General features: G+C 47.8%; 1 protein-coding gene across 1 annotated transcript in view; it reads right to left on the bottom strand.

Moving 5' to 3' along the window:
• CASTOR2 (cytosolic arginine sensor for mTORC1 subunit 2) overlaps positions 1-23,424 on the bottom strand; it is a 134,549-nt gene that overhangs the window by 12,870 nt on the left and 98,255 nt on the right. Inside the window, exons 3-8 of the mRNA XM_074890556.1 lie at positions 8,841-9,034; positions 7,922-8,054; positions 6,464-6,587; positions 5,774-5,884; positions 4,300-4,382; positions 2,734-2,828 (exon numbers count right to left, since the gene is read on the bottom strand). Of these exons, the coding sequence (XP_074746657.1) occupies positions 2,734-2,828; positions 4,300-4,382; positions 5,774-5,884; positions 6,464-6,587; positions 7,922-8,054; positions 8,841-9,034 (740 nt within the window). The remainder of the gene's footprint in view (positions 1-2,733; positions 2,829-4,299; positions 4,383-5,773; positions 5,885-6,463; positions 6,588-7,921; positions 8,055-8,840; positions 9,035-23,424) is intronic.

Raw genomic sequence — 23,424 nt, 5'->3', positions numbered from 1 at the left:
AAAACACATTTCCTTAGCCAGCCCCAGCGGATGATCAGCACGTCTCTCCATATGCTCCCTCAGTGCAGTACAGAAGCAGGAGGAAGCAGAACTGGCCAGTTCTGGCCAGCTGGCTTTGACTGGCATGGACCCACCTCCTCACTTAAACACAATGGGCTGATCCTTCATGCACTACAAAATGCTTGACCCCCTTAACATCAAGGAAATGGTATCAAACATACCACAAATGTTTGGGCCAGATTTTCTCCGGGACGGATGTGTGAACAGTTTTGATTTGTAGGACACATCCTAGTTTGCCACCAGTGGAGAAGTCCTACCTCCCTCCGCCCCTTCGAAAAGATCCGTACCCCAGGGCAGCTGGAGCAAGACGTTCACTTGTCAGCTAGAGGGCAGATCAAAGCATCTACCATGAAGGGAAAAGTGAAGCTCCAAACTATGTCCCAGACAGAGCTTCAGCCTCATTAGATGCAAAGTACTTGTGAAGAAGAGCAAGATACCTCTGAGCATGAGGCAGCAAGAGCAGAGCACCTGGAAAAGGGACTCTTCTCACTTGCTCTCTCTAGAGGGAGCTGGAAACCGTAGCGCTCTCCAGCCTGACCTTATGTCACCCAGGTGACACCCAGAGACCTGGAGGTTCCTATCAGCGTTGTCTCCCAAAGGGATTTCTTCCCAAGCAGAGCTCCTGATTTCCAGGACAAACCTCCACAGCTACAGCACTGCAGGAAGACCTGAGTATTAACACTCAGGTCAAATAAAAAATGAAGCAATAAAAAACACCTTAAGATGCACAGGAGAAAAAAGATCAGGTCAAAGGGAGCAACAAGCTTTTATAATGCTCTCTACATTGTTGAAAACAAGTACTGAACAACCTTAAATAAAGAAATGGAGGATGCAGAGAAAGGATTCAAGACGCACTTAGACCTTGACAAATGTCACTAGAAGTCAAGGCGTCTGGGCAGCAAAGTTAGGGAAAACATGACAAAATCTAATTCAGGGTCTTGGCCAACAAAACCAACTTAGAGCCAGCAAGCACACAGCCCAACCACCACACCCAGAGCAAAGTCACGCAAAGGAGGGCTCGAAATGCACCTTCCTTATGGTGGAAGGATTTGATAGCTAGAATAGCACTGTCCAGATGAAAAGGCTTTTAAAACCATACAAAAAGGAAACAGCAAATAGCAAGGAAAATGCTAAAATACTGATTTGAGTAAGGAAGATCTGCAGACCTTAGTGCATGGCCCAAATAACACCCTGCCAGCTGCTCAGAGGCAGGGATCTGCTGGGCTCAGATGCAGCAGGATGAGACACTTTCAAAAGGCGGAGCTGCCTGCAGAATCATCACAATTGTATGGCACAAGTTTTAAGTGAAATATCTATTTTAACGGACAGGGCTTAGCTCTCCAGAAATTACTTGACAACTAGAAGCACTCTGCACCTTGTGCTCTGCACAAAAAGCAAGCACCTGGGGCCCCAACAACAGGTAGGAATGTGAGGCAAAGCTAACAGTATTGATTTTAAAATGGTGTTTTATTAGCTTATCTTATCAGCACAGTTAATATTCAAGAAAATAAGACAAACACATATAACACTTTGACCTTTGCTATCTGGAATAATATTTACTTTTACTCTTTACACACATGACCTATAGGCTGCAAATGGTTCACATCAACTGTGAAAAACCAAAGTAATTAGCTGAAAAAATCCCACCTTGAACTCATTGCAGCTTTTACAGGTCAAAAGTGGGGCCCTGAGCAGTGAATTTGCAGCGATGAAAGGAGAAGTATAATGCAATAAAGGGCACATTTAAGAAAAAAAACCCAAAAAGCACAAAGCAGCTGAGTTTTGTTAGCGCATGGGCTAATGACTCCCTCCCTCAGGACTTGGTGAATGGGCTCCAAGTCAAATGCCATCCTGTTTGGGGCTACGGGCATAGCAATTTTCCCTTTTCAGGGAAATTCGTCATTTTGAGGGTGTCCTATACAGCCAAAGGAAGAGCAGAGGTAGGCCTAGAAGATAAAATATCCACCAGTATAAAAGAGAAGAGAACCCTGAACGAATGGCAAGACCCCTCACACTGACGACTGTGCTGCAACTGCTTATGGGCACTCCTGAGAACAAACACGGCAACACCCTTCGCTGCTTCAAAGTCACCTTCCCTTGTGCTGCCAATTATTGCTATTTTATCAAAGGCCTACACCATGAGGAGGATGATGCAGGGACAGCAGAGCTAATCAGGAATCAAAGATGGGTCTCAAAACGCAAACATTAGGGCCGTACAGGTACCAAGGAAAGAAGGCAGGGGTCTGCTATTGGGAGACCCTCCAAAAAGTTTCCCACATACAGAGGCACCTTCCTGAGAGCCTGGTGCCTCCAACTATGTTTGCAAGAAAACGGAGAAGGTTTGTGGCTGTTTCTAATAGAAGATAGTGATGCAGTGGAAGAGACTGCTCGGGGAGGTCATGACATCACCATCGCTGTAGAAGGACTGACACCAGCCTTTTGCAAGGATGACACCCTCTAACACAGCTTTGCCTTGGGGTAGGGCTGAGCTCCGTTCAGGAGCCTCTGGCCCAGGGCAGTGACAGCCAGGAGGCTGGAGAGAGGTATCTGCTGGGCTACGTCAGAGCAAAGGCACTCCCACAAACTCTCCAGATGCGAAATGATGTTCTGATCATGAGCCTTCTCCCAGAGAAAAGATCTCCCCTATTCCAAATAAGCTGTCTTGATACTCACCAATGCGTGATCAAACTTAAAAGTACTGATGTAGTAGGCTGGGATGTCAGCTGCAGCCAAAGGCTCAGAAATCTGAGCAACAATTCCACATTCATCTGTGGGGGAGATAAAAAAAATCAATCATTGTCTGAACAGCATCTGTCAATCTCACAGAACTCCTGGGTCTCAACAGCTCCGCACCTACACAGGGAGAAGTTTGTCTTCACAAACTCCAACCAGAAGGGAGCTCTGTAGTAAAACGTGTTCCTACTCACAGAATCAGGCTCTCTGGGCCACCTCGATACACTGCACATTCAATTTTATTGCCTTGTTTTTATTACAGAAAAATGTAAATCCCCCAAAGGCACAAAATGTTACAACTGGAATGATTTTCATAGGTCCAAAGAAAGGCAATTGAGGACATTCAGGAAAGAAGCACCAAAACCAATCTCATATGCCCTTAACCTCCATTTTTCTCTTTACTTGTTGCCTTTAAACACTTTGCCCTGCATGTCTGAGAGAGGAGATGCTGACCTGCTGGTTGGCCTGGACATCTGGTCCCTAGACCACAGACCACCACAGCCCCTGAGACAGGATTTCACACCAATTTAAATGGTTCACCTGTCCTGTTCATCGCAGATCAATGGCGTGTTGTTTCCAGATGAAATCTGAGTTTCACTGATCCGAACTGAACATTTCAAATTGATTGTAAGCTAACATATTTAAACATTGCATATTTAGGGGACTGTTAGTGTCCTGATGTCCCATCAATGACACATCCCATGCCATTTCTACAGATTTTGCCTGTAATATGCATAAAGAGAAGGTGCATGAAAATTTCCTTCTTGCTACTTCTGGTTGTCTGGTGTAGAAGTTGCAATTAAATACAAAAATCAGCCGAACATTTTTCAGAAATGTTCTTGAAGCCTTTATCTTGTAACTGTTTCAGAGACCATGGGAAGGCACCCCAGTGTTTTCTGAAGATCAGGTCTTTGTTACAGTATTCAGATTGGACCCCTTAAAATTACAGGGGACACAAAAATAACAAGAACGCTTCTGCAGACGTGAAGCATTTGCTCGGTGCTACTTAGATCCAATATTCTTTTGCGCAGAGAAAATGTTTGCAGCACTGGATGTGGAACAGGTCTATGAACAGGACTCTCACTTGGACTGCTATAAATCTATACTGAATCTATTAAAGCCACAGAGTGCCCAAGGACTGCACTGCAGTATGACAGTGCCTTCTGACCACTGATTTCAGTAATCTCCCGTGCATTCCCATGCCATCTTTTTGTCCACTTTTTCTCTTTAAACAGAGACCCAGCTGTAGCTACCTCCAAAGTCCAGCAAATTAATGCAATTTAGATGGAGCTGTCAAGCATGCAGCACTTTCAAAAGTATATTTAGAAGTCTGACTTATTAGGTAGGAGTCACACTCCTCCTGTTTGAAAATCTCAGCTTCCAAAGTCATGTTAAGCTGCTCGCTCTTAAAAAGCCTCAGCCTCAGATGGATTTTTCCATCATCCTTGAAGTCCCTGAGGTGACTGACTACCTGTGCACCAACTGATCCCCCAAATGTTTACTTACCGAAGCCAAGAGGCTGCCCACCAATCCGCACCATCTTCCAGAGTTCGCCAGATGCACTTGTAAACAACAAATTATTAGGAAATCTGTAAAAGAAAAGGAACACCAAACGTGGCAATTAAAACACAGCAGTGTGTCAGATTCTGCCTGCAGGGATGCTGCTGCTCCTGTATCCCTGTGCTGCTTGAAGCCAACAATAGCGGCAGCAGCTCAGTGAAACAGAGAAAACCCAAGGCAAGCAGGACAGATGCACCTGCCTGCCCCTCCAGATGTCCTGTGGTGAATCAGCATCTGATGCTGGAAGTGTGCACAGGCATCCAGAGAGACACGGAAAAAGACTTCTAAGACAGAGGCCATGGCCCAGCTTCACAAACACCGAGACTATTAATCTGAAGGCTTGATTTAAGCTGCATTTAGAAACACCTAGGGACAGACTATGTTTCCATACCTACTCTCTCAGGAATGTGAATGGTGACCACTGGTTTTGTGTCTGAGCATCAACAGTGCTTTTTTCCATACCATCCCTGGAGGTCCCTGGGATCACTGCAGAGATCCCCATTTCTTAGCAGGGGAAAGAAGACCAGTGCCTAAGAGACGTGCCCAAGGTCAAGCAGGCAGTCTGTGACAGAGAAGGAATTGGCTGCTGCTGTTCCCCAAGCACCAGGCTGCTGCTCCAACCCTCCAGCCTCTCTTGAAGGCAGACAGAGGTTTACTCCAATAAAGTCGAAGAAACTTTCAGGAGGGCAATTAATAGTTTGCAAAACAAGACCCTAGGGCAGGCAAGAATCAAAACCAAACACTGCACTATGTGTCAAAAGCAAATCTATGCATTGCATCTCAGCACAGCATCCTGCCTAGCCTCGACACCTCAGAGGCTTCTGTGACGTGAAGCTGCAGAAGTACACACACACAAAAAAACCAAAACAGGCTGATATTTGCTCCCTAGCTGACTTTCTCCTTGCCAGACAAACGAGTCATGGGCTCCCGCTGCACAGGGATGACTCAGTACATTACCATCACAATGAGACTCTGCACTGAGCCCAGCCATGTGTAAAAGCAAAGCGGGAGGACAGCATCACTGCCGTCCCCACCCTACTTTTGGTCTTGAGCAGTAAATCTTCAGCCACGTACACCAGTTTTTTGGGGGTTTGCTCTTAAAAGCACAACTAATGAACAATGAAACAAAAATGTCAAAATCACTTTGCTCCAGTGTTCCTCTTTCAGAAGTGAGATAACCCTACATTACATTGGCTTGTGATTTCACTGAGGGCTTGGACAGACAAGTCCAAGATTCAGCAGCTGGAACTAACATGCCAGACTTCTCTCAGATAGAAGTGATAAGGCATGATAGGCACATGGCACCCATGCAATGAGGCTCCCAAGAATTAACATGGAAGAGCTTAAGCGGCTTCCTGCTCCTTTGAAAACATCCCAGGTGCTTTTTTGGGGTCCAGGAGACCCTAAGATCAAAGCTCACCTCTGCTGTGTCTGGACATCCATGACCAAGGAGATGTAACCCTCAATGAGAGAAAAGGAGAAGAAGCGAATATGTCCCGAGTCTTCGTTGCCTACCACCGAGTCTTTTACTCTGAAGAAATAGAAAAGAACAGCATTAACTGTGGCTAGAAGAGCAAAGGCAGGCTTTTAAAGCAGAATATAGTCAGCGAAACCAGAAATGTTCATACACTGACTTAGGGAAGTGACATTGAGTCCTGTCACACTACACTGCTTTTATTTTTAATTTTGCAGGGGAAAAAATGCCAGTCCCCACATTTGACAGAACTCTTCCATCCCTGCCCCAAGGTTCTCTCACAGGAGGCTGTGGGCCAGGAGCCACAGGCACCAATGGGCAGCAGCACAGCCAGTTGTACATGCTCCAGTCACGTGTGGATGTGCACTGCATTGATCACATTGCTACTCTTAGCTTAAATCTGAGAAGGCTCAGCTTTCCAAAGCCAGCGGATGTCTTTGGGCACCCTCGATCTCCTCACTTGGTTTCCACCTGTCGGGAGAACCCTCTTGGGCCTGTGACGCCTCCCTCCCTAAGCGCAGAGCACCACAGCAGCATAAGGCCACACAGCAGATCCCTGGGTGTCCCGAAGGAGCAAAGTGAATCTGTCGGGCGGCCACACCTCCCCCACGAGACTGTCTCCCTGCCGGGACCTACCCATTGGAGTAAAACATGACATCCATTAGGAGTGTAGCAACAGTGGGAAGGGTATCTGGATCCAGGCTGGTGACGCAGAACATATTACTCGGACTGGAAAGGGGATGAATGACAGGCCTCTGAACTGGAAGAGACACACACAGACACACAAAACTATAAAGCCACGTCTGCAGCAGGTTCATGTCCTACCAGACGTGTTATCCACACGCCAGCAGTGGCCGCAGAGAAAACTGACAGTGTTTGTAAGGAAGTTCCTCACTGCTGAAGCCCTGCTGGCTCCCACGACAGGGACCCAGGAGCCTGGGGATACCTGTCCTTGCGGTGTTCTCCCTGAGGGACAGCCTGAGATTATCCTGAGTCCCCTGCCCTGCATGGGGCACAGGTCAGCTCTCTGCTCGCAGGGGCTTTCAGGCCATCGGGTGCATCCACATGAGACAAGGGGCAAGCTGAAGGAGGTGCCAACACAAACAGAAAAGTAGAAATAAATTCAGGCTTCCACTGTTTAAAAGGCAGGGCTATGAGAGGCATTTCTCTGGCTGTGGTTGCTGGCAGTACACCCTCTTTTCCCTCCGTTCTGGGGGTTATTTTGCCATAATATCTACAAAAATTAAAAACCAGCGGCCATGCAGTAGCTTAGCAAACACGTTGCAGCCAGTGGCTGAGCAGCAGTCAGTATTTAGGCATGCAACTATTAAACAGAGCAACCCAGCAAACTGCATACCTGTGTGTAATCAACATGCGTTTCACTGTGCCCTTCCTTCACGCTTTTTGTATAAGGCTCATTTTCTTAAACAAGATGACTTATAGCTACTGAGTGACAAGGCTGAGTGGCACTTCATAACAAGGATCCCTGCTTTGTTTGGTTATGGGCACAAAATTGCTCACAGGTGTGTGGGCAAACATATACATTTAAGTAGTTCCTTTTCCTGATTATGCCCTTTGCTTGATGCTTGTTCCTCTAGACTGGAAACATCCTAAGGTTCTGTACAACCCTGGGCTCATTGTGGCCTTGATCCTGACTGGTACTGAAGCGTGAAAGTTGAACAAAAATATTCTCTGTGCATCAATCACTGCAATACTTAAACAAGCTTTTCTATAAGCTATTTTCCTTTGAAATGTTGAAACATGGAAATATGGACTACAGACAATGTTATTTTTGCAACCAAAATGAATTGTACTTTAACCTTCTGTCCTAAAAAAGGCATGTCTCCTCTGGAGATGTGAAACCGGCATTAAAAGGCTCAAAATTCAGCAAAGCTCATCAGCATTGCTCAGAAAGTTAAGCACCTGCTCAAATCCTTGGTTGAACTGGGATAGACTCAGGCATATGTTAAGATTATTACCTTACAAGAGGATAAACATTCACCAAAATGTTGAAGGAAGGTAGGAGGCAGAATTTCACCCCCATGTGTCATGGAGACCAACTCCCTGGCAAGCTGAGCCCACGCTGGTCCTTACCTAGTTTTGGTTTGACAAATCCATTCGTTATCCCGAGGTCATCGGCAGCCACTGTCTCCCCATTCACTACTCTGAGGATGGTGAACTCAGCAGCCAGCGTGTGCATCACAAAGGGCAGGTCTCGCTCACGTACCTGAAGTTGACAACAGCATTAGCTCATGACGGCATAAACCAGAAGTGAGAATACGCTGCAGCGGAGGTTACATACTCTCAGGGCACAGAGAAGTGGACACATCACTCCTGCTTGAGCCAGCAGGTGTGTAAGCGTAATCACCATCTGGATGTGCGTCTAGAGAAACACATTTGATGGTATTACTGCAAGTATCAGTAGGATTAAGCACCACAGTGCTTGTAAGACTGTGGGAGGAGTGTGGAGACTTCTACGAGGGAGATGTTTCACCTCTTCTCCAGCATCCCTTCAAGAACTCAGCACTGCCTGTTCTTCAGCCTTGTTTCCTAAGGAAATAAAGCTTATGTGGTCACACCCTATGTGCGTCCACACACGTGTGTGAGACAGAAACACAGTCTGTCTGTCTATCCTCAAAACAACTTTGGAGCCTCTTGGCCACCATCAGCCAACCTGAGAGCAGACACTGTGTTCCTCTAACTCTCAGAAAACCAGTGTTTGAGTGATGGTGGGAAATGCTGCCTGTGCCTCCATTAAGGGAGAGACTGCAGTGTGGGCTCAGTGTTTTCATTAGACACCAGATAACCCATACCAACAAATGCCTCATCCCATGGAAAAAGCTCCTAAGATGTCAGAGAGACTAACTACAAGGGACGGAGCTCTGGGGAAAGTGGACTTAGGTACTTCTGCTACTCCTCGAACAATTTGTTCCCAGAAATGTCATTCAAACTGCCCAACTGAACTTTCATCTGGTGGCAGGTAACTCTGCCTGGTCCTCCCATGTCCTCTTACCAGGATGAAGTCCGTCTGATAGGTGGAAAGCATGAACACTGAGATGTTTTGGTCAGCTAGTGGTGCTATTACTGATTTTGCAATTTTGGTCACTCCGATGGGCTGGGAGCCGGAGAAGCCACCTCCACCAGACACCACGTTGAGGGCAAGCCATGTTGCATCAGCCACACTCAAGTGTTCCGAGGAAGGGAGCTCTGCAGAGAGACAGAGGGGGAGGACAGAGGTTTGTTTCAGAGGCAGAATGAGCCAGGTCCACCATCTGGTCCAGATGTGGTTAGAGAACTGACCTCAGTGCAAGGAATGAGATAAGCCCACTTATCCAGCCAACCGCTGGGGCTTCCCATGCTGTTCCACAGGTTGGCACTGTGCTGCTTTGTAGATACACCAATCGCACCAACTTCCACAGCAAGATTCATACAGATTTTCAAGGACAACACAGGGAACTACATGAGGCTCAGCGATTCACTCGGATGCCGGTGACCAGCACTGCTCACTTCCCCATGTGGAAACAGACTGAGGTCTTTGACTTAACTCGAATCTCTCCTATGACACAATTTCTCCAAATACTTTACTTGAGCTTTTCTGGTCTCTTTTGTTTTTTCTGCTCTAAACCCAAATTTTTTTCTCCTGGGCTTGAGATGGAGGTTGACAGAACAGCCTGAGCGCTAGCCCCAGACTCTGGAGATGTAGAGCAGGTACCCTGTGCATCTGCGGGCTGCTGCCTTCATCTCTAAGGCAGAAGACAAGAGCCACACAGCTCTATAAGGGATGGATGGTGTAACATATACACCAGGGATTACAATGTGATCACACACTACGATAATGGAAATATTTTTAAGAATAACCCCAGTTTCATTCCATTTGCTTCTAGCCTATGTTGTTAAGTAGTTAAAAACCTGTAGCTAAACCATTTAATACAAATAATTAACTGATTTGAAGAAACCTTAATGTATTAACAGCCTGTAAAACCAGACACGGACTCTGGAATGAAGGCATAAACTTTCCTAAGATTCTCTGCACTTTGGATTTTCGTTTGCCAAATTGTAGAAACAAACAGTTCAGATCCAGATCCAGACTTACAAATCCATAATCCCAGTTAAATCTACCTGGCATAAGACACCTGACCTCAGACGCAGATCCAGCCAGCAAGGGCACAGAGGAGGTGCCAGCAGAAACCTACACACTTTGCTCAGAGGTTAGACACAGCCCAAAAGCCTAAATCCCAGTATGGCTGCTCTTGCAGTCAGTGCCCTGGCACCGTAGGCAAGTCACTTCAATGTCTCTATACCCACATTTTCTACTCTGTCCACCCACTCCTGGCTTCTCCGTCCAGTACCCTTTCCTTCTCCTTCAGCAAGACCTCTGGGAGCTGTTTCTGTACAGCTCCAGACACCATGTAATAAATCCATAACCCCACACCCCCCGAATCCCCAGGCACCACTGCTGTGAGACGATGACAGCGCTGAAAACCCAAAATGAACTGAATAACAAATACTGTTCATTTTGCTCTCCTCAATAACCTCAATTGTGTGTGGCATAAAAATAACCCTGAGCAAACACACTGCAAACAGTGGGGACACTGAGGGTTCTGCTGCTGCATTTTGATGTTTAGCTTCATAGGCCAATGTTTCTTTTTTACTGAATAATCAGAGCTTACATGGAATGAAAACTAGACACCAGGGAGAGTGGGTAAGTTTGTGCATTAATCAACAGCATGTTACCTCAGAGAGGCCAGTGCAAGTTGCTTGCAGAAAATTATTGCAGCAAAATACCATTTTCTGATCAGCCCTCTGCATCAGAAAAGCACCCCCAAAACAAAGCTTACTACATCAATTGGCATGGAGAAGCTAGGGCTCAAAACAACTGCTGCTGATCTAATAAGCAGCTGACGTCTTTTTTTCCTTTATTCCCACCTCTGCTCCTTGCCTGTGAAATAAATAAGAAGGGAAAAAATATAACGTGTTCCTTCTTTGGAGATGTATTTGCTCCCTGGCAGCACGGAGCAGGCAGGCACAGGCGAGGCCACCTGCACGTCATCGGTATTTACACTTCCATTTCCCGCATCCCAAAGCCATTAAAGCAGCCAGGCAACTAAATCACGGAAAGGTCAAGTGACACCTTTCCTCCCTGCAAACTCATCCCCAAAAGCCTCTGGCAGCGCTGCTGCCCCAGTAACGGCGCCAGCTGCGCAGGATGCACGGGCAGCTCCGCGTGCTCCTGCGCTCACCGACCTGTCCCACCCGCAGCGAGCACCTCCCAAAGCACCCAACTCCATGAACGACTCGGTGCCAGCAGCGAGAACTCATTTCCCTCTCTATAAACAGCGTAGATGATACCTCTGCTTTGTACGGGTGATGTGGGCCTGGCTGCAGTTCATTAAATACCAGTTTAAATACTATTCTGGGTCAGGGATGTGCTGGAAGATGCAGTATTTCACGGTGGACAGAGGCATTATCACATTTCACTCCAGCAGCAGCAGTGTTGGAGGAGCTGCCCCTAGAAGACCTCATCAACCTCTTCCTCAGGGGGCAGGAAAGCTGATCTGCCCGTTGCATTTGTAATTACTGGTAAAGTGTTGATCATGTTTGGTTTTTGTGTTTAACAGGCCCTCTGAAGTGTGACAGGGGCCACCGCATTTGCTTAAGTAACCTGCTTCTCATAATTCAGTTAACTTTGCCAAAAATATATAGAAAGTGACTGAAATATCAATTTTGGACACTGCTTCCACCAGGCAGCCAGATGGAAAAGTACAGCCCAAATTTTAATGAAACAAACCCAGGCTGGAGTCTCAACAAATTCTTCTAAATAGCATCAAATAAGCCACGTGGGAAGGTGCTTTGCCCAGGAAGCTGTTAAATGCAGTAAACCCAAGGAGAGCTGAAAACACCAGACGCAACATTAACGCAGACTCAGCGAGGCAGAGTAAGTAATAAATAAAGAGCAAAATGAGGACTTGCCCATGTTTCAGCACCAACCCAGCAAACCCACCACATCTGCACCAGTTCCCCCACAGGAGAGCAGAGCTCCTGACCCCCCACAGCTTCAGCACCGCAGCATCCCCCGTCCTCGCACCGTGAGGTCGGCACAGAAATATCTCTGTTGGGTTCTCGAGATCCTCTTGTAACTGGTTTATCAGACTGCAGGTCACTCCCGATTGCAGGGGATATCTCACCTCTGGCTGAGAAGGACCTCTGAGAGTTCAGAGACTTGGGCTTAGTTTATTATAATCAGGGTCTTTGTTTTAAATTTGCATTGGGGTGAAGCCTTTAGATTTTTGTGGTTTTGCTGTGTAACACTTTGCAGTCCTGCTGCCAGGAGCAGGCACCCCAGAGCGGCTCAGCTGCCCGCAGGCTCCGTAACCATCATTTTCTGCCCATCCCCACGGCCATCGCGGGCGAGCAGAGGAGGCTCACAGACCCCAGCTACCATTTCATCCACGGTAGCTGGCAGGGGACCCCACCAACCTACGCACGATGTGATCCTCCTGACAGCCCAAGCACAGCACTCATCTCACATGTGACTTTGCCGGGCGGTACAACACTAGGTACCAATTGGTGGTGGGCTCCAGTAGCCCATGGTACCGCTCTCCGTTGGCACAGCAGTTTTTTCTCATCCAAAATTCTCCCCACTGCATGAGATCTGCCGTGCCACCAAGCAGACAGACAGATGCCGTGTGGGACACAGCACAGGACACAGAATCACAGAATCATCTCGGTTGGAAGGGACCTTGAAGATCATCTAGTCCAACCGTTAACCCAGCACTGACAGATCCCAACTACACCAGATCCCTCAGCGCTATGTCGACCCGACTCTTAAACACCTCCAGGGATGGGGACTCCACCACCTCCCTGGGCAGCCCATTCCAACGCCCAACAACCCCTTCTGGAAAGAAATACTTCCTAATATCTAGTCTAAACCTTCCCTGGCACAACTTGAGGCCATTCCCTCTTGTCCTATCACTCATTACTTGGTTCAAGAGACTCATCCCCCCTCTCTGCACCCTCCTTTCAGGGAGTTGTAGAGGGCCATGAGGTCTCCCCTCAGCCTCCTCTTCTCCAGACTAAACCCCCCCAGTTCCCTCAGCCGCTCCCCATCAGACCTGTGCTCCAGACCCTGCACCAGCTCCGTTGCCCTTCTCTGGACACACTCGAGTCATTCAATGGCCTTTTTGGAGTGAGGGGCCCAAAACTGAACCCACTCATCGAGGTGTGGCCTCACCAGTGCCGAGTCCAGGGGTAAGATCCCTTCCCTGTCCCTGCTGGCCACGCTATTGCTGATACAAGCCAGGATGCCATTGGCCTTCTTGGCCACCTGGGCACACTGCTGGCTCCTGTTCAGCCGGCTGTCAATCAACACCCCCAGGTCCCTCTCTGACTGGCAGCTCTCCAGCCACTCCTCCCCAAGCCTGTAGCGCTGCTGGGGGTTGTTGTGGCCCAAGTGCAGCACCCAGAGAAATATTAAACAAATGCCAAGCCCTGCTCAAATCAAATAAGGTTCAGGGCATGAGTTAAAACTGCTTGTTCACACCACGGGTGATTTCAAAGGTCAGAGGTCTGTCTGGAGCCTCACTGGCCCATTTGGCAGGTACAGTTGAAGCAAAGCAGCCTCCATGGCATGAGTCATCCTGGGACGCAAGGTGCCGAGTATCATATTGGCCATAACTGGCTCATGAGCTCAAATAATCAATACTATTTCCAGTGAGGACAACAAATGTTGGCCGAAACCCAAATAAGGATTGAATTGCTGCCACCGGAGCGCTACAAAATGTTGTAAGCACCGTGAGCTGGTGCTCCATGTGGCACTTAAAATACCTTTGGGAGGATGCTGGCCGGATGATAAGCTTCCACCAGCTCATGGGTCTCTGCAAGCAGCCAAGGTGGTCACAGGAAGCAGGGAAGGAAAGTCTCCTGGTTCAGAGCCCTGGCCAAAGAGTCAGCCCAATGGTGTGGGTCTGCACAACGGTGGGAAAACAGAACATTCTTCTGCCTCCATTTTTCACCCTGGGGACCCCTCAGTCTCACACACCCTGTACAGCAAGAGGCAAAGCACTGGCAGAGAGTCTTCCCCCTCTGCAAGAGCACTGGAAAATGTGCAAAGTGCTCTAAGAAAGTGCAACACCACCAGAACATTTTTCCCCCCTTCCTGTACCGACCTTAAACAGGTTCAAATTTCTCATAAAAGGGTTACAGTTAAGCGGGGGGGGAACTGGAAAATGCACAGTTCCATAGCAGAAATGCATCTCACCTACCCACACCGATATCTGGATCAGTGCTGTGCAAAGCACTGCCAACCAGGGACTTACTCCTTTCCTCCAAAAGGATACCCTGTGAGCTATTTTCTGTGGACCTGATTCCAACTTAACGGCAATCAGATACCCACTTGAGGACACCAAGTAGCTTTCAAGTGAACCTGCAGATTCACGACAGATATATTTTAGTGCTTGGGAGAAATGAAGGCCCTCAGCTGGTTTGTTTCTTTGGTGTGGTATGTTGGGTCATCTAAGCACTTATCTTCACTCACTACACAAATTTTTGCATTATAGCAGAGTTCTCTGGGTGATGTGCTACTCCTTGATTTGTTCTGGTACTCTGAACGAACCAATTGCTCATTCAATTTATCATTACAGGACTTATGTTTGTAGCCACGGCTAACTCCAAATGTTAAAAAATAATTAAATTAGAAAATACTGTGGATTTTTTTGATTAGCCTTCTGGTTTTAGATCCCTTATGCTGTACTTATTTCACCTTTTATAGCCTCTCTGCAAAAATGACAGCTAGACTCTTGCTTATATTAAGAAGATAGAGAAAAAGGCTCCTGCAATAGCAGGACTCCAATGGTCAGGCATTAAAAATAAAAGCGCTGCCAACTGCAAAATTCATGATAAATTGGGAGAGCTGTCACCAATGCCTCTGTGTGGCAGCACAGTTTATGTATATATATATTTTTAATAGGATTTTTATGTTTATTAAAGGGTTCTCTTCCAACTGCCCAGGGGAAGCTTTTCATTACTCTGCAGTTTTAAAATCCCATCTTATAATGAAGCGAGGACTTATCTCAGGTCGTAAAGGCTGATCCAAAGCCCCAGCATCTTTCTGACTTCTGTCAGCTTTACGCTGCAGCCGCTGAGGCGGGGCTGGAGAGGCCACGGGCTGCTGCCGAGAAGAGCGTGTGACAGCCCAAGCATCAGCTGGCCCGTGGGGAGCTGGGGTGCCCAAGGCAGGTTTTTCCAGGACCCACTGGTGTGATTTCCCTGACATCTAATAAAGTGCATGTGTTTGAACTGGCTGTCTCTGCTCAGAAAACGTTTTAGGAACTTTGTATCTCTGATGGCCCTGTGGAAACTGGCCACACAAGCTCAAAATCTCGAGGGGAGAGTGGGAGGAAGATAACCACCTGAGCCTCATTTCTCTTGAGAAATTAGGCTATGTAAACATTCCTGTGTTAGGAAATTGAGTACTCTGGTTCTCTCCCTTCCAGAATGCCACGCGAAAGGGGATAAAGCAGGGTAAAGATGTCACTTACCAGTTTCTCTAGTGTGCTAAAATCCAGAAAGAGCTCTGAAGCTGGTCCAATGCCCAACTCCGCATGTCCCATCCTCGCTACTCTGGAAGCACAAGGGTTATTCCTGCAGGATGCCCCGTTTGTCGCTTTCTTCCACCTCAAGGACAAGCCAAAGCGATCCAACGCTGTTCTTCCCCCACAGGGACCCCACCAGGGCAGTAAAAACATCTTGGGGATGTTACAATGTAAATCATAACCTTTCAGAGGATGCAAATACCCTTTCTTTTTGCCTCAAAACACGTACACTGCCAGCTTCGCACTTAGTAAGCGGGAGCAAAGACTTCTGCTGCCGCACAAATTCTAAAGAAGCCCCACAGGCGGTTCGCAGCGCGGTACGAGATGGCTGCCAGGCAGAGAGTCCTTGGTGTCAGTTTGATTCAAGTGCCACAGAGCACTCCCACACCAAGGGACTTAACTAAACACAATAGCCAGGTGAGATGAAAGCACACCGCTTGGCTTCGCGTTGGGGAACACAATGATTAGGTCCTAAAAGTTAATGCTTTTGTGCACAAGAGAAGGAAGAAAATCCCACAGCTCTGATTCAGCTGAAATCATCTCACGTGCCAACAAGCTCGAGCTCATCCTGAGAAGAGGTCAGTGCGCTCACAACCAAGAAGCTTTTCTAATTTTTTCCATTTATGCTAACGGTTTGGTCAGCTGCCACCCTCTTCAGAGGGCAACACCAGAGGTGATCATAGAATCATAAAATAGTTTGGGTTGGAATGGACATTTAAAGGTCACCTAGTCCAACCCCCTGCAGTGAGCAGGGGCATCTTCAACTAGATCAGGTTGCTCAGAGCCCCGTCCACCCTGACCTTGAATGTTTCCAGGGAGGGGGCATCTACCACCTCTCTGGGCAACCTGTCCCAGTGATGGGTGCCAGAGGCAGGCACAGAAGACAACCCTGCAAACACGAGTCAGGACATGAGGAGCCTGCAGCATGCGCTCTGGTTCAATCTCAGAGGTGTGAGGCGGCAGCGAGACATCTCATCCAACGGCTCATCAGGAATTTTTAAAGCACTGGTAGGTCCAAATATTTATTAGATACCGAGCGCTACTAGCAAACGGGACAGCAGGTTTCTCCAGGATCACAGTGGACCACAAAACTTCAAGTTTTGTCTCTTTTATTGCTCTTCTCTGTGCATCCCAAATTTGTTCTTGGTGGGACACCCGGGAATCTCTGCAGGGCTGGATCCACAGCCGGGGAACCTCATCATCTCTAACTGCATGCTTCTGTGTTTTTGACATTTTCTCCCATGCAAAACTGAGGTTTTTTTATTCTAACCTCCCTCAACAGGGAAGCTGTGAAACCTGTCATCTCATTTTCCTATTTAGGTATTATCCCACTCACAAAACTGTCAAAAGAACATTGTTAGGTTCATAAACTCAAACACTCTGCAGTGAGGAAATGACAGCTTGACATTTTATATATTTAACCTCAGTGTTTCTGTGCCTCAGTTTCCTATCTTTAAAGTGGGTACAAAAGAAGCTATTTCTTCTAAATCTTGCTCCCAAGAAACAGCTGACCTGTTTAGCTGATGTTTATACACATCTCACAATTGAAGGACTTTACAGCTAATGCAAAAATCAGCACTAGGCAGACAAGCAGCATGAAAAATTTCTGCCTAAAGAGGGAGCATGGCAAAGATTTAAGTGTCTGAAAACAGGGTGAGAATGAAAGGAACTGGGAAGTTTTCCTCTGGCCTCTTTGAGCATCCTACCTTCATCATTGAGGGAGAAAGCTGTTGGTACTAGTGCTATTCTAGGGGTGTTAAGGTAGGTTTGAAAGGCAAAGGTCTCTCACTTTCCACTATCAGGACTATAAATGACAGACAAATGGATAGACAGAGGGAAAGAAAGCAAAACAGGAAGGAAGCAAACAAGAAAGCACTCTTGGGAAGAACAAACACCCAGAGCCTAAGTCTCACTCCCTGAGCTCGGAGCAGTCAGCGCTCATACAGCACCCAGTACGGACCAGCTCTCCCCAAATCCACACCTTCTAGGAGTGCTCCCAAAGTAACACTGAGCAATGCAGCCATCTTTCCTTCATTTCTCACATCAAATTTATCTTATACTGGTCCTTGTCTGCTGTTACAGATTTTCTTTCAATTACGGATTAACTAAATCTAAAGGCTATTTATGGGTTTACATTAGAATGGGTGAATATACCCAGTGCAATTTTCTCATGTTTTCCTGACAATTCAATTCAAACTCTACCCAGTGTAATATCCAGTTTGAATTTTAAACTCTTCATGTGAATAGGACAAATTAACATACACAGGGAATTACACACGGTGGCCCCAGGTCCCATGTTCCTCTGACGGAAGCTACTGTTATAACTCACAAGCAAGGGAGTTCTCCAAGTCCTTTAGTGGAGGGAAATTATAAATGCATCCACCCCACTTTTATAAAATAAAAATCGGGAGACTCAAAAACCTGTTTCCAAGAGCACTGAGGTCACCCAGGGCATTTCTTCAAGCCCTGTTCTCAGAGAGAAATCGCTCCGAACCAGAGACATCAAGTGATTTAATACTGAATATTTCCAGCTACCTTGGGAGCTACTGGAGAGACTCTGTCAGCTCAGCTATCTCCACTGAAGCTTCACTGGCCCTGTAAACAATTTGCAGGGGCATGTATTTTTGAATTTTCAAAATTCAAAAACAGCTAGGAACTTTTTACACACCTACTTTTCCTAACCAGCCCCATCCACTATCCCGTACAACACAACCATTTCTGCAGGCATTACAATCAGGCAGCTCTTCAGCAAGACCTTTATAAAGTTTGTAGGAAAGGGAGGGTACACTGCTCTGCAGCTTCTCCACTGTTACATATCTACTCACGTATCTGCACGAAGTAGGAAAGTCTTTCTGTCAGCGCTGGAGACGTCATACTCAAAGATGGAAAAGTCAGTGTATTTTTACCATTTACGGTACAGTTACACCAAAGCATCCCAGGCACAACGTCCATGCACCAACACGATGGAGCAGGACAGTTTATTGCTGCTTCTGTTTGCCTGCCTGGGAACATGTGCATCCTTTTCTCAGCAGATGCCAAAGGGATCCTCACCTCTGCTGACATGGACACAGCCTATGTGCGTTTTGAGGAATGGGAGGAGGTAGATGCTGAGGGGTGACACCTCCCCGGAAAGTTTAGTAGCTAGTGCGTTAGAAGCAGCAGAAGTGGCAATGTATTTACACTAGTTCCAGAGCTTGGGAAGCAGTACGTGCTAATTAAAATTATTCTTTCTGCTCAGCACGTCCTCAACTGCATTTGTACAGAGCAGAGATGACGCCATGTGGCTGACTGATCTATTTACACCTCTGGAGTCCCCTGCTCATCCCCATCCCTGTTTCCCAATTAAGGGTGCCGACAGGAATTTGGGCTAGTTCCAGCAATCAGATATGCCTGGCACACCACCAGGACTGAAGAGACAAACCAGTGACTTTTACCCAACATAAGCTGTTCAGGATTTCTCTGCTGCCTGAAAACAGGCACGCAGAGGAACCTGAAAAGCCCATTCCCAGGGAAGAGCTAAAATAAAGTGAATATTGTTGCTGGAGCCTGTTGTGAATGCAAAAAGTCAGCAAAAGCCAGCATGAAACCCTCTGCTGCTTTTTCTGACTTTAAGAAGCAGAGACAAAAAGCGTGCTGTGTTCAGAAACACACCCGCTCCTGCGCGGCCTCTGGGTCTCTGGCCTGGGCACGTTACGTGTTCCTCGAAGCCCACGACACACTTGCACCTGAGCACAGGTCAGCTCCAACCCAGCACTGCTGCTCCATTCAGGCTTGGCCAGGACATAGCCCAGCAATGCTCCCCAGCTTTGCGCAGCTCCAGCCAGCTGCCAGACCCTGTCCCCCCACCACAACGAAGGTAGCATTATATTTGCAAAAATGGCTCCAGTGGCTGTTAAAAGAGAAGGCACAGCTGAGAGCTTGTGAATGATCGAATTCAAAGTTAATCACGGCACTGCAGATAGGTAAAAGAAAGCTTCTAGAAGATGTGCCTTTGCTATCAGCACTTCGGGGCTTTTGCTGGCTCCTCAGCTGGTCCTGGTCACCGAAACACCAGTGGCTGCAAGAGTGATTTTAACACTTTGCTCTCTTCTTGCAGGGATGGGGCTGTGTCCCTACACCCCAGGCCTCTGTCGGCACGGACTACACTTCTGCCACGTGCTCAGCATACAGATCTAGAAAGCAGAGCCAGAATTAAAGAGCTGCTGACCTCTGAGGTGGTGAAGAAGCGCAGGGGATGAAGCTCTCCCGCTGCACTCTGCCGTGCTGGTTTTGACCTGAAAGATCTAGATGTCGACAGATGCCCTTCCAAGTTGGAGACGTGGATCTCTTCCTCCCTGCGGCACTCCAGGCCTGTGGACAAGGTGTCTGCACTCGGTTATAGCTCTGGAGCTGCCTATGGCAGGGATCCCTCCAGCAGAACACAGCTCGCTTGTACAATCGCACTCCTGGATTTGGTGACTATCCAAATTGCCACTGAACAGCAAGCAAATATTTGCACAAGGTCACAGCAGCTTTTTATGGAAGAAAGGAGCTATGATATTTAAAAGACAAATACAGTATGCTGCAGGTAGGAAGATTTTTGTAATTGAAAATATGTGCTGGGGAGCCCACATAATGCTAACTTTCATCAATATTCACAAAAATAAGTGAAATATGTTCCTTCTTATTCCCACCGTTCATTTCTCTTTTGAATATGGGGGAATAGAGTACATATCAATTACATGTCGGAAAACATGAAACTCTTTGCTGATCTCCCACAGCATTTTAGCACTGGTGTTTCCTGGAGCAGCTAGTTCTCAAGATGAATACCCTTCTGCCTGCAGCAACAGGATCTCTCTTCCAGACTTTTTTATACTCCTTGTCCAGCTAGCTGCTGGTTCAGGGGTCCGTAGAGCTGCAGGCTGTTTAACAGGCACCTCATCCCTGTCAGACAGAGCCAGACCGCATGCAGAGATGGTGGGGCTGTGGCAAGGGTTGCAGCGTGGCAGATGGATGCTGCGAGTCCATCACAGTGGTCTGGCCCCAGAAGACATGGCTTACCTGCCTTACTCTGCCACTAGCTTAGGAGGTGACCTTGAGCACATCACGTCCTCTCCCTTACCTGCGTTTCCCTTCCACATTAAGTATTTGGTTGCTAAAGTCCTTCTCTCTTGCAATACGGATGAAATATTGGCACCACAGAGCATTGTGGTTCCAGGGTGTTACAGTAATAGCACCAAAAATAAGCGCAGGAGATGTGACTTGGCCATCCATCCTGCTGCACTTAAAAGGAAGCAACCACCCTTTGTGTGTCTCCTGGTATTTTCATTTCATGCAGTTTTCCCAAAGCCACCTGTGTCCACAGCACTGTGGCACTCGGACACATCCCAGTGCCTGTGCCACTAAAGGGACAGGTCTCCATGCCTCCTCCTTCCCTCTGAAGTGGGAGAACCAGCAACAGCTGCAGAAATCCAAGAAGTTGCTTTTTTCTCCCTCCATTAGGCTCCAACCTACAACCAAAACAAGTGGCTCCTTTGGTCTGCATCTGGAGAGCAGCTGCATTAATGAAAGGCCAGGATTTCCCAGGGGGAAAAGAATGTGTTTGCAATGCAAGTTCCCTTTGAGGGAGAGAGAACTTCAGCCATATGAAGCACAATCTATTTCCTTTAAAATCAGCACATAGTCCTCCCAATCTCAGCTTCCCCATCTTCAAGCAAAGAATTAGCATCCTTGTGTCAACCCAACAGAGAACTGAACTCCACAACCGCTACGTGCTGCGCTGCAGCCTTCCAGGCACTGCAGGCAGAGGCCAGCAACGCTACCTGGAGCCTCTGCTTGTCCCACCCTAACCACATACCCCAGCAGTGACATGTTCTACCAGACCTGCTGCAGCCCAAGCTGCTTCACCAGAGGCACCCAGCAAAAGTCTCTGAAGACCCACATGAGCTCGAGTCATCCCCCTCCCTTCCCTGGCTCAGTATTTAGTATCTGATGAGCATATGTACTGGGCTGTGTAGGGATTTTTCTGCTCTGATCATTTTTCCCTGGCCTCGTGGAAGCCCCCAGACTGACTGTGGTCCTTGACCTGAGCCTGAGATGAAGGCTGTGGCAAGGAGAAAAGCCTGGCGAAGCTGTGCCCCCGGCGGGTACACAAGATCGCTGTTCCTGGCAGTGCTGCTGCTGTCCCATGTCCTGCCACAGTGAGAGTCTTGTGTGCATCCTAGGTCATGTCCAGGGCCACAGGCATGGCAAAGGCAGGGAAATGAATGAGAAAGGCCATTTTTAACATTTGAGTGGGTCTCTGACGTACAGCGCTCTGCAAGGCAAATACCTTCCCATGAAAATGTCAAGCTCCCCTACTTTTGAAATTGTTTTTCTTAACACCCCCCTCCCCTTGTTCCAGTTAAAAGATGTGGAGGAGAAAACATCTCTCTCGGAGATGTTCTGAATACACACCAATGACCACACCAAGTCAGACCAGAGGCAGTTTCAATAACATCCAGTGACAGACGATCACACAGGTCCATTTTTAAGGTGTTCCCATCTCACTGTGAGACTCCAAAGCACCACCCAAACAATTACATCAGTTTAAAAGGGACTTCCAGGACAGTGCAGACATATCTGCACGTCTGAGGGCAAACCAGAGAAACCTGGGAGTGCTGGCTACCTAATCCATCATTGTGAGGATGATACCTGTTTGCCACTTGTCATCTGAACCCATCATCATAAAAACCCAGGACCCTTCCCGGCTGCCAGCCACGCAGACCAACTGTCCCCATCTCCTGCCAGTGCCAGGCACGCAGGTGACACAGAGTGATGCTGGGAAAAGGATTCACAGCAGTTTCCAGTTTGTGAGATGTTTCTTTCTCTCTACCACCCCTTTCCTACTCTATCTGTGAACTTGTGGACAGACAGAGGGGATATTTCAGTACTTTGAATGGGGAAAAACTTCCCTTGGCTGGGAGGTGCCGAATTATTCCAGAGATGTCATCAATCTTTGCCATTTCTGGAAAGCCAAGTATGCAGGTGCAAGGGCTGCACACACTCACTCAAGCAGAGCCTTCTGAAACAGCAGCAGCAGCGCTACCTTTTCTATAGATAAGTCCTTAAAGCTCTGGCTTTGTACACACGAGCCAGCACCCTCCAAAGGCACGGTGTGAGGCACTGGCGGGGAGCGAACGTCCCCTCCTGCCAAAGCAACAGACCTGCCAGAGGGACAGGATTTACCAGCCAGTGGGGAAAGAGGCCAGGACTGCAAGTGGGACAAACATCTCCCCCCAGCTAGCTGGTTACATACGCGCCTTAGAGCTGCCCTCCACCTCTGAGCCAGCCGGGCTGCAGCACTTCATCAAGAGGGGTCCGAGCCACGGGCACCTTCTCTGACCCTGAAAAGAAGAGGCTACTTTTCTGGAAGGAGATAAGTGTTACGTTATATTTCACTTTTCCAAATCTGCTTATGATTCAGGGGTAGACAACTGCTACTCATTTCTTCTTATACACATATACCACCTGGAGACAAGATTACTCCCAGAAATGGGATGCTAAGGTCATTCTGCACTTTATCCACCATCGCTGCTGTCCCGGAGGGGTGCAGGATGTGCAGCCCCGCTGGCACCAGGCTGTTGTGCTCCCCTTTGCCCCCCTCTGCCCTGCTCCCTGCCCAGACCTGCCGCACCAACCTTGCCCTCTCTCCTGGTTAGTAAAACATCCACTGATTTTATTTAGAAGGTACGAGAGCAAGTCCGCCAGGTAAACCGAACCTGGACACGCAAGCTGGGGAGAGGAACGAATGCAGATGAGTTTATTTTTGCATAGCCTCCTACTACCAGAGCACCGGGAGTTGCTAACATTACATCATCCGCACACCCCCGCCCCCTCGACGGATCAAACCCTGCAAAGGCACCAGGCGGCTGCTGGAAGCAATAGCCATAGGAGAATTAACTCTTTGCTGTGCAGGACGCATGCTGCACTCTCCAGAGGCCAGCAGTTACCCAGCGCTGGTTTTTTGTGGTTCACTGTTACAGAAAG

The sequence above is a fragment of the Strix uralensis genome, chromosome 20 (genome assembly GCF_047716275.1).
Source record: "Strix uralensis isolate ZFMK-TIS-50842 chromosome 20, bStrUra1, whole genome shotgun sequence".
NCBI classification, from domain to species: domain Eukaryota; kingdom Metazoa; phylum Chordata; class Aves; order Strigiformes; family Strigidae; genus Strix; species Strix uralensis.
This window is presented reverse-complemented; position numbering and strand designations above follow the sequence as displayed.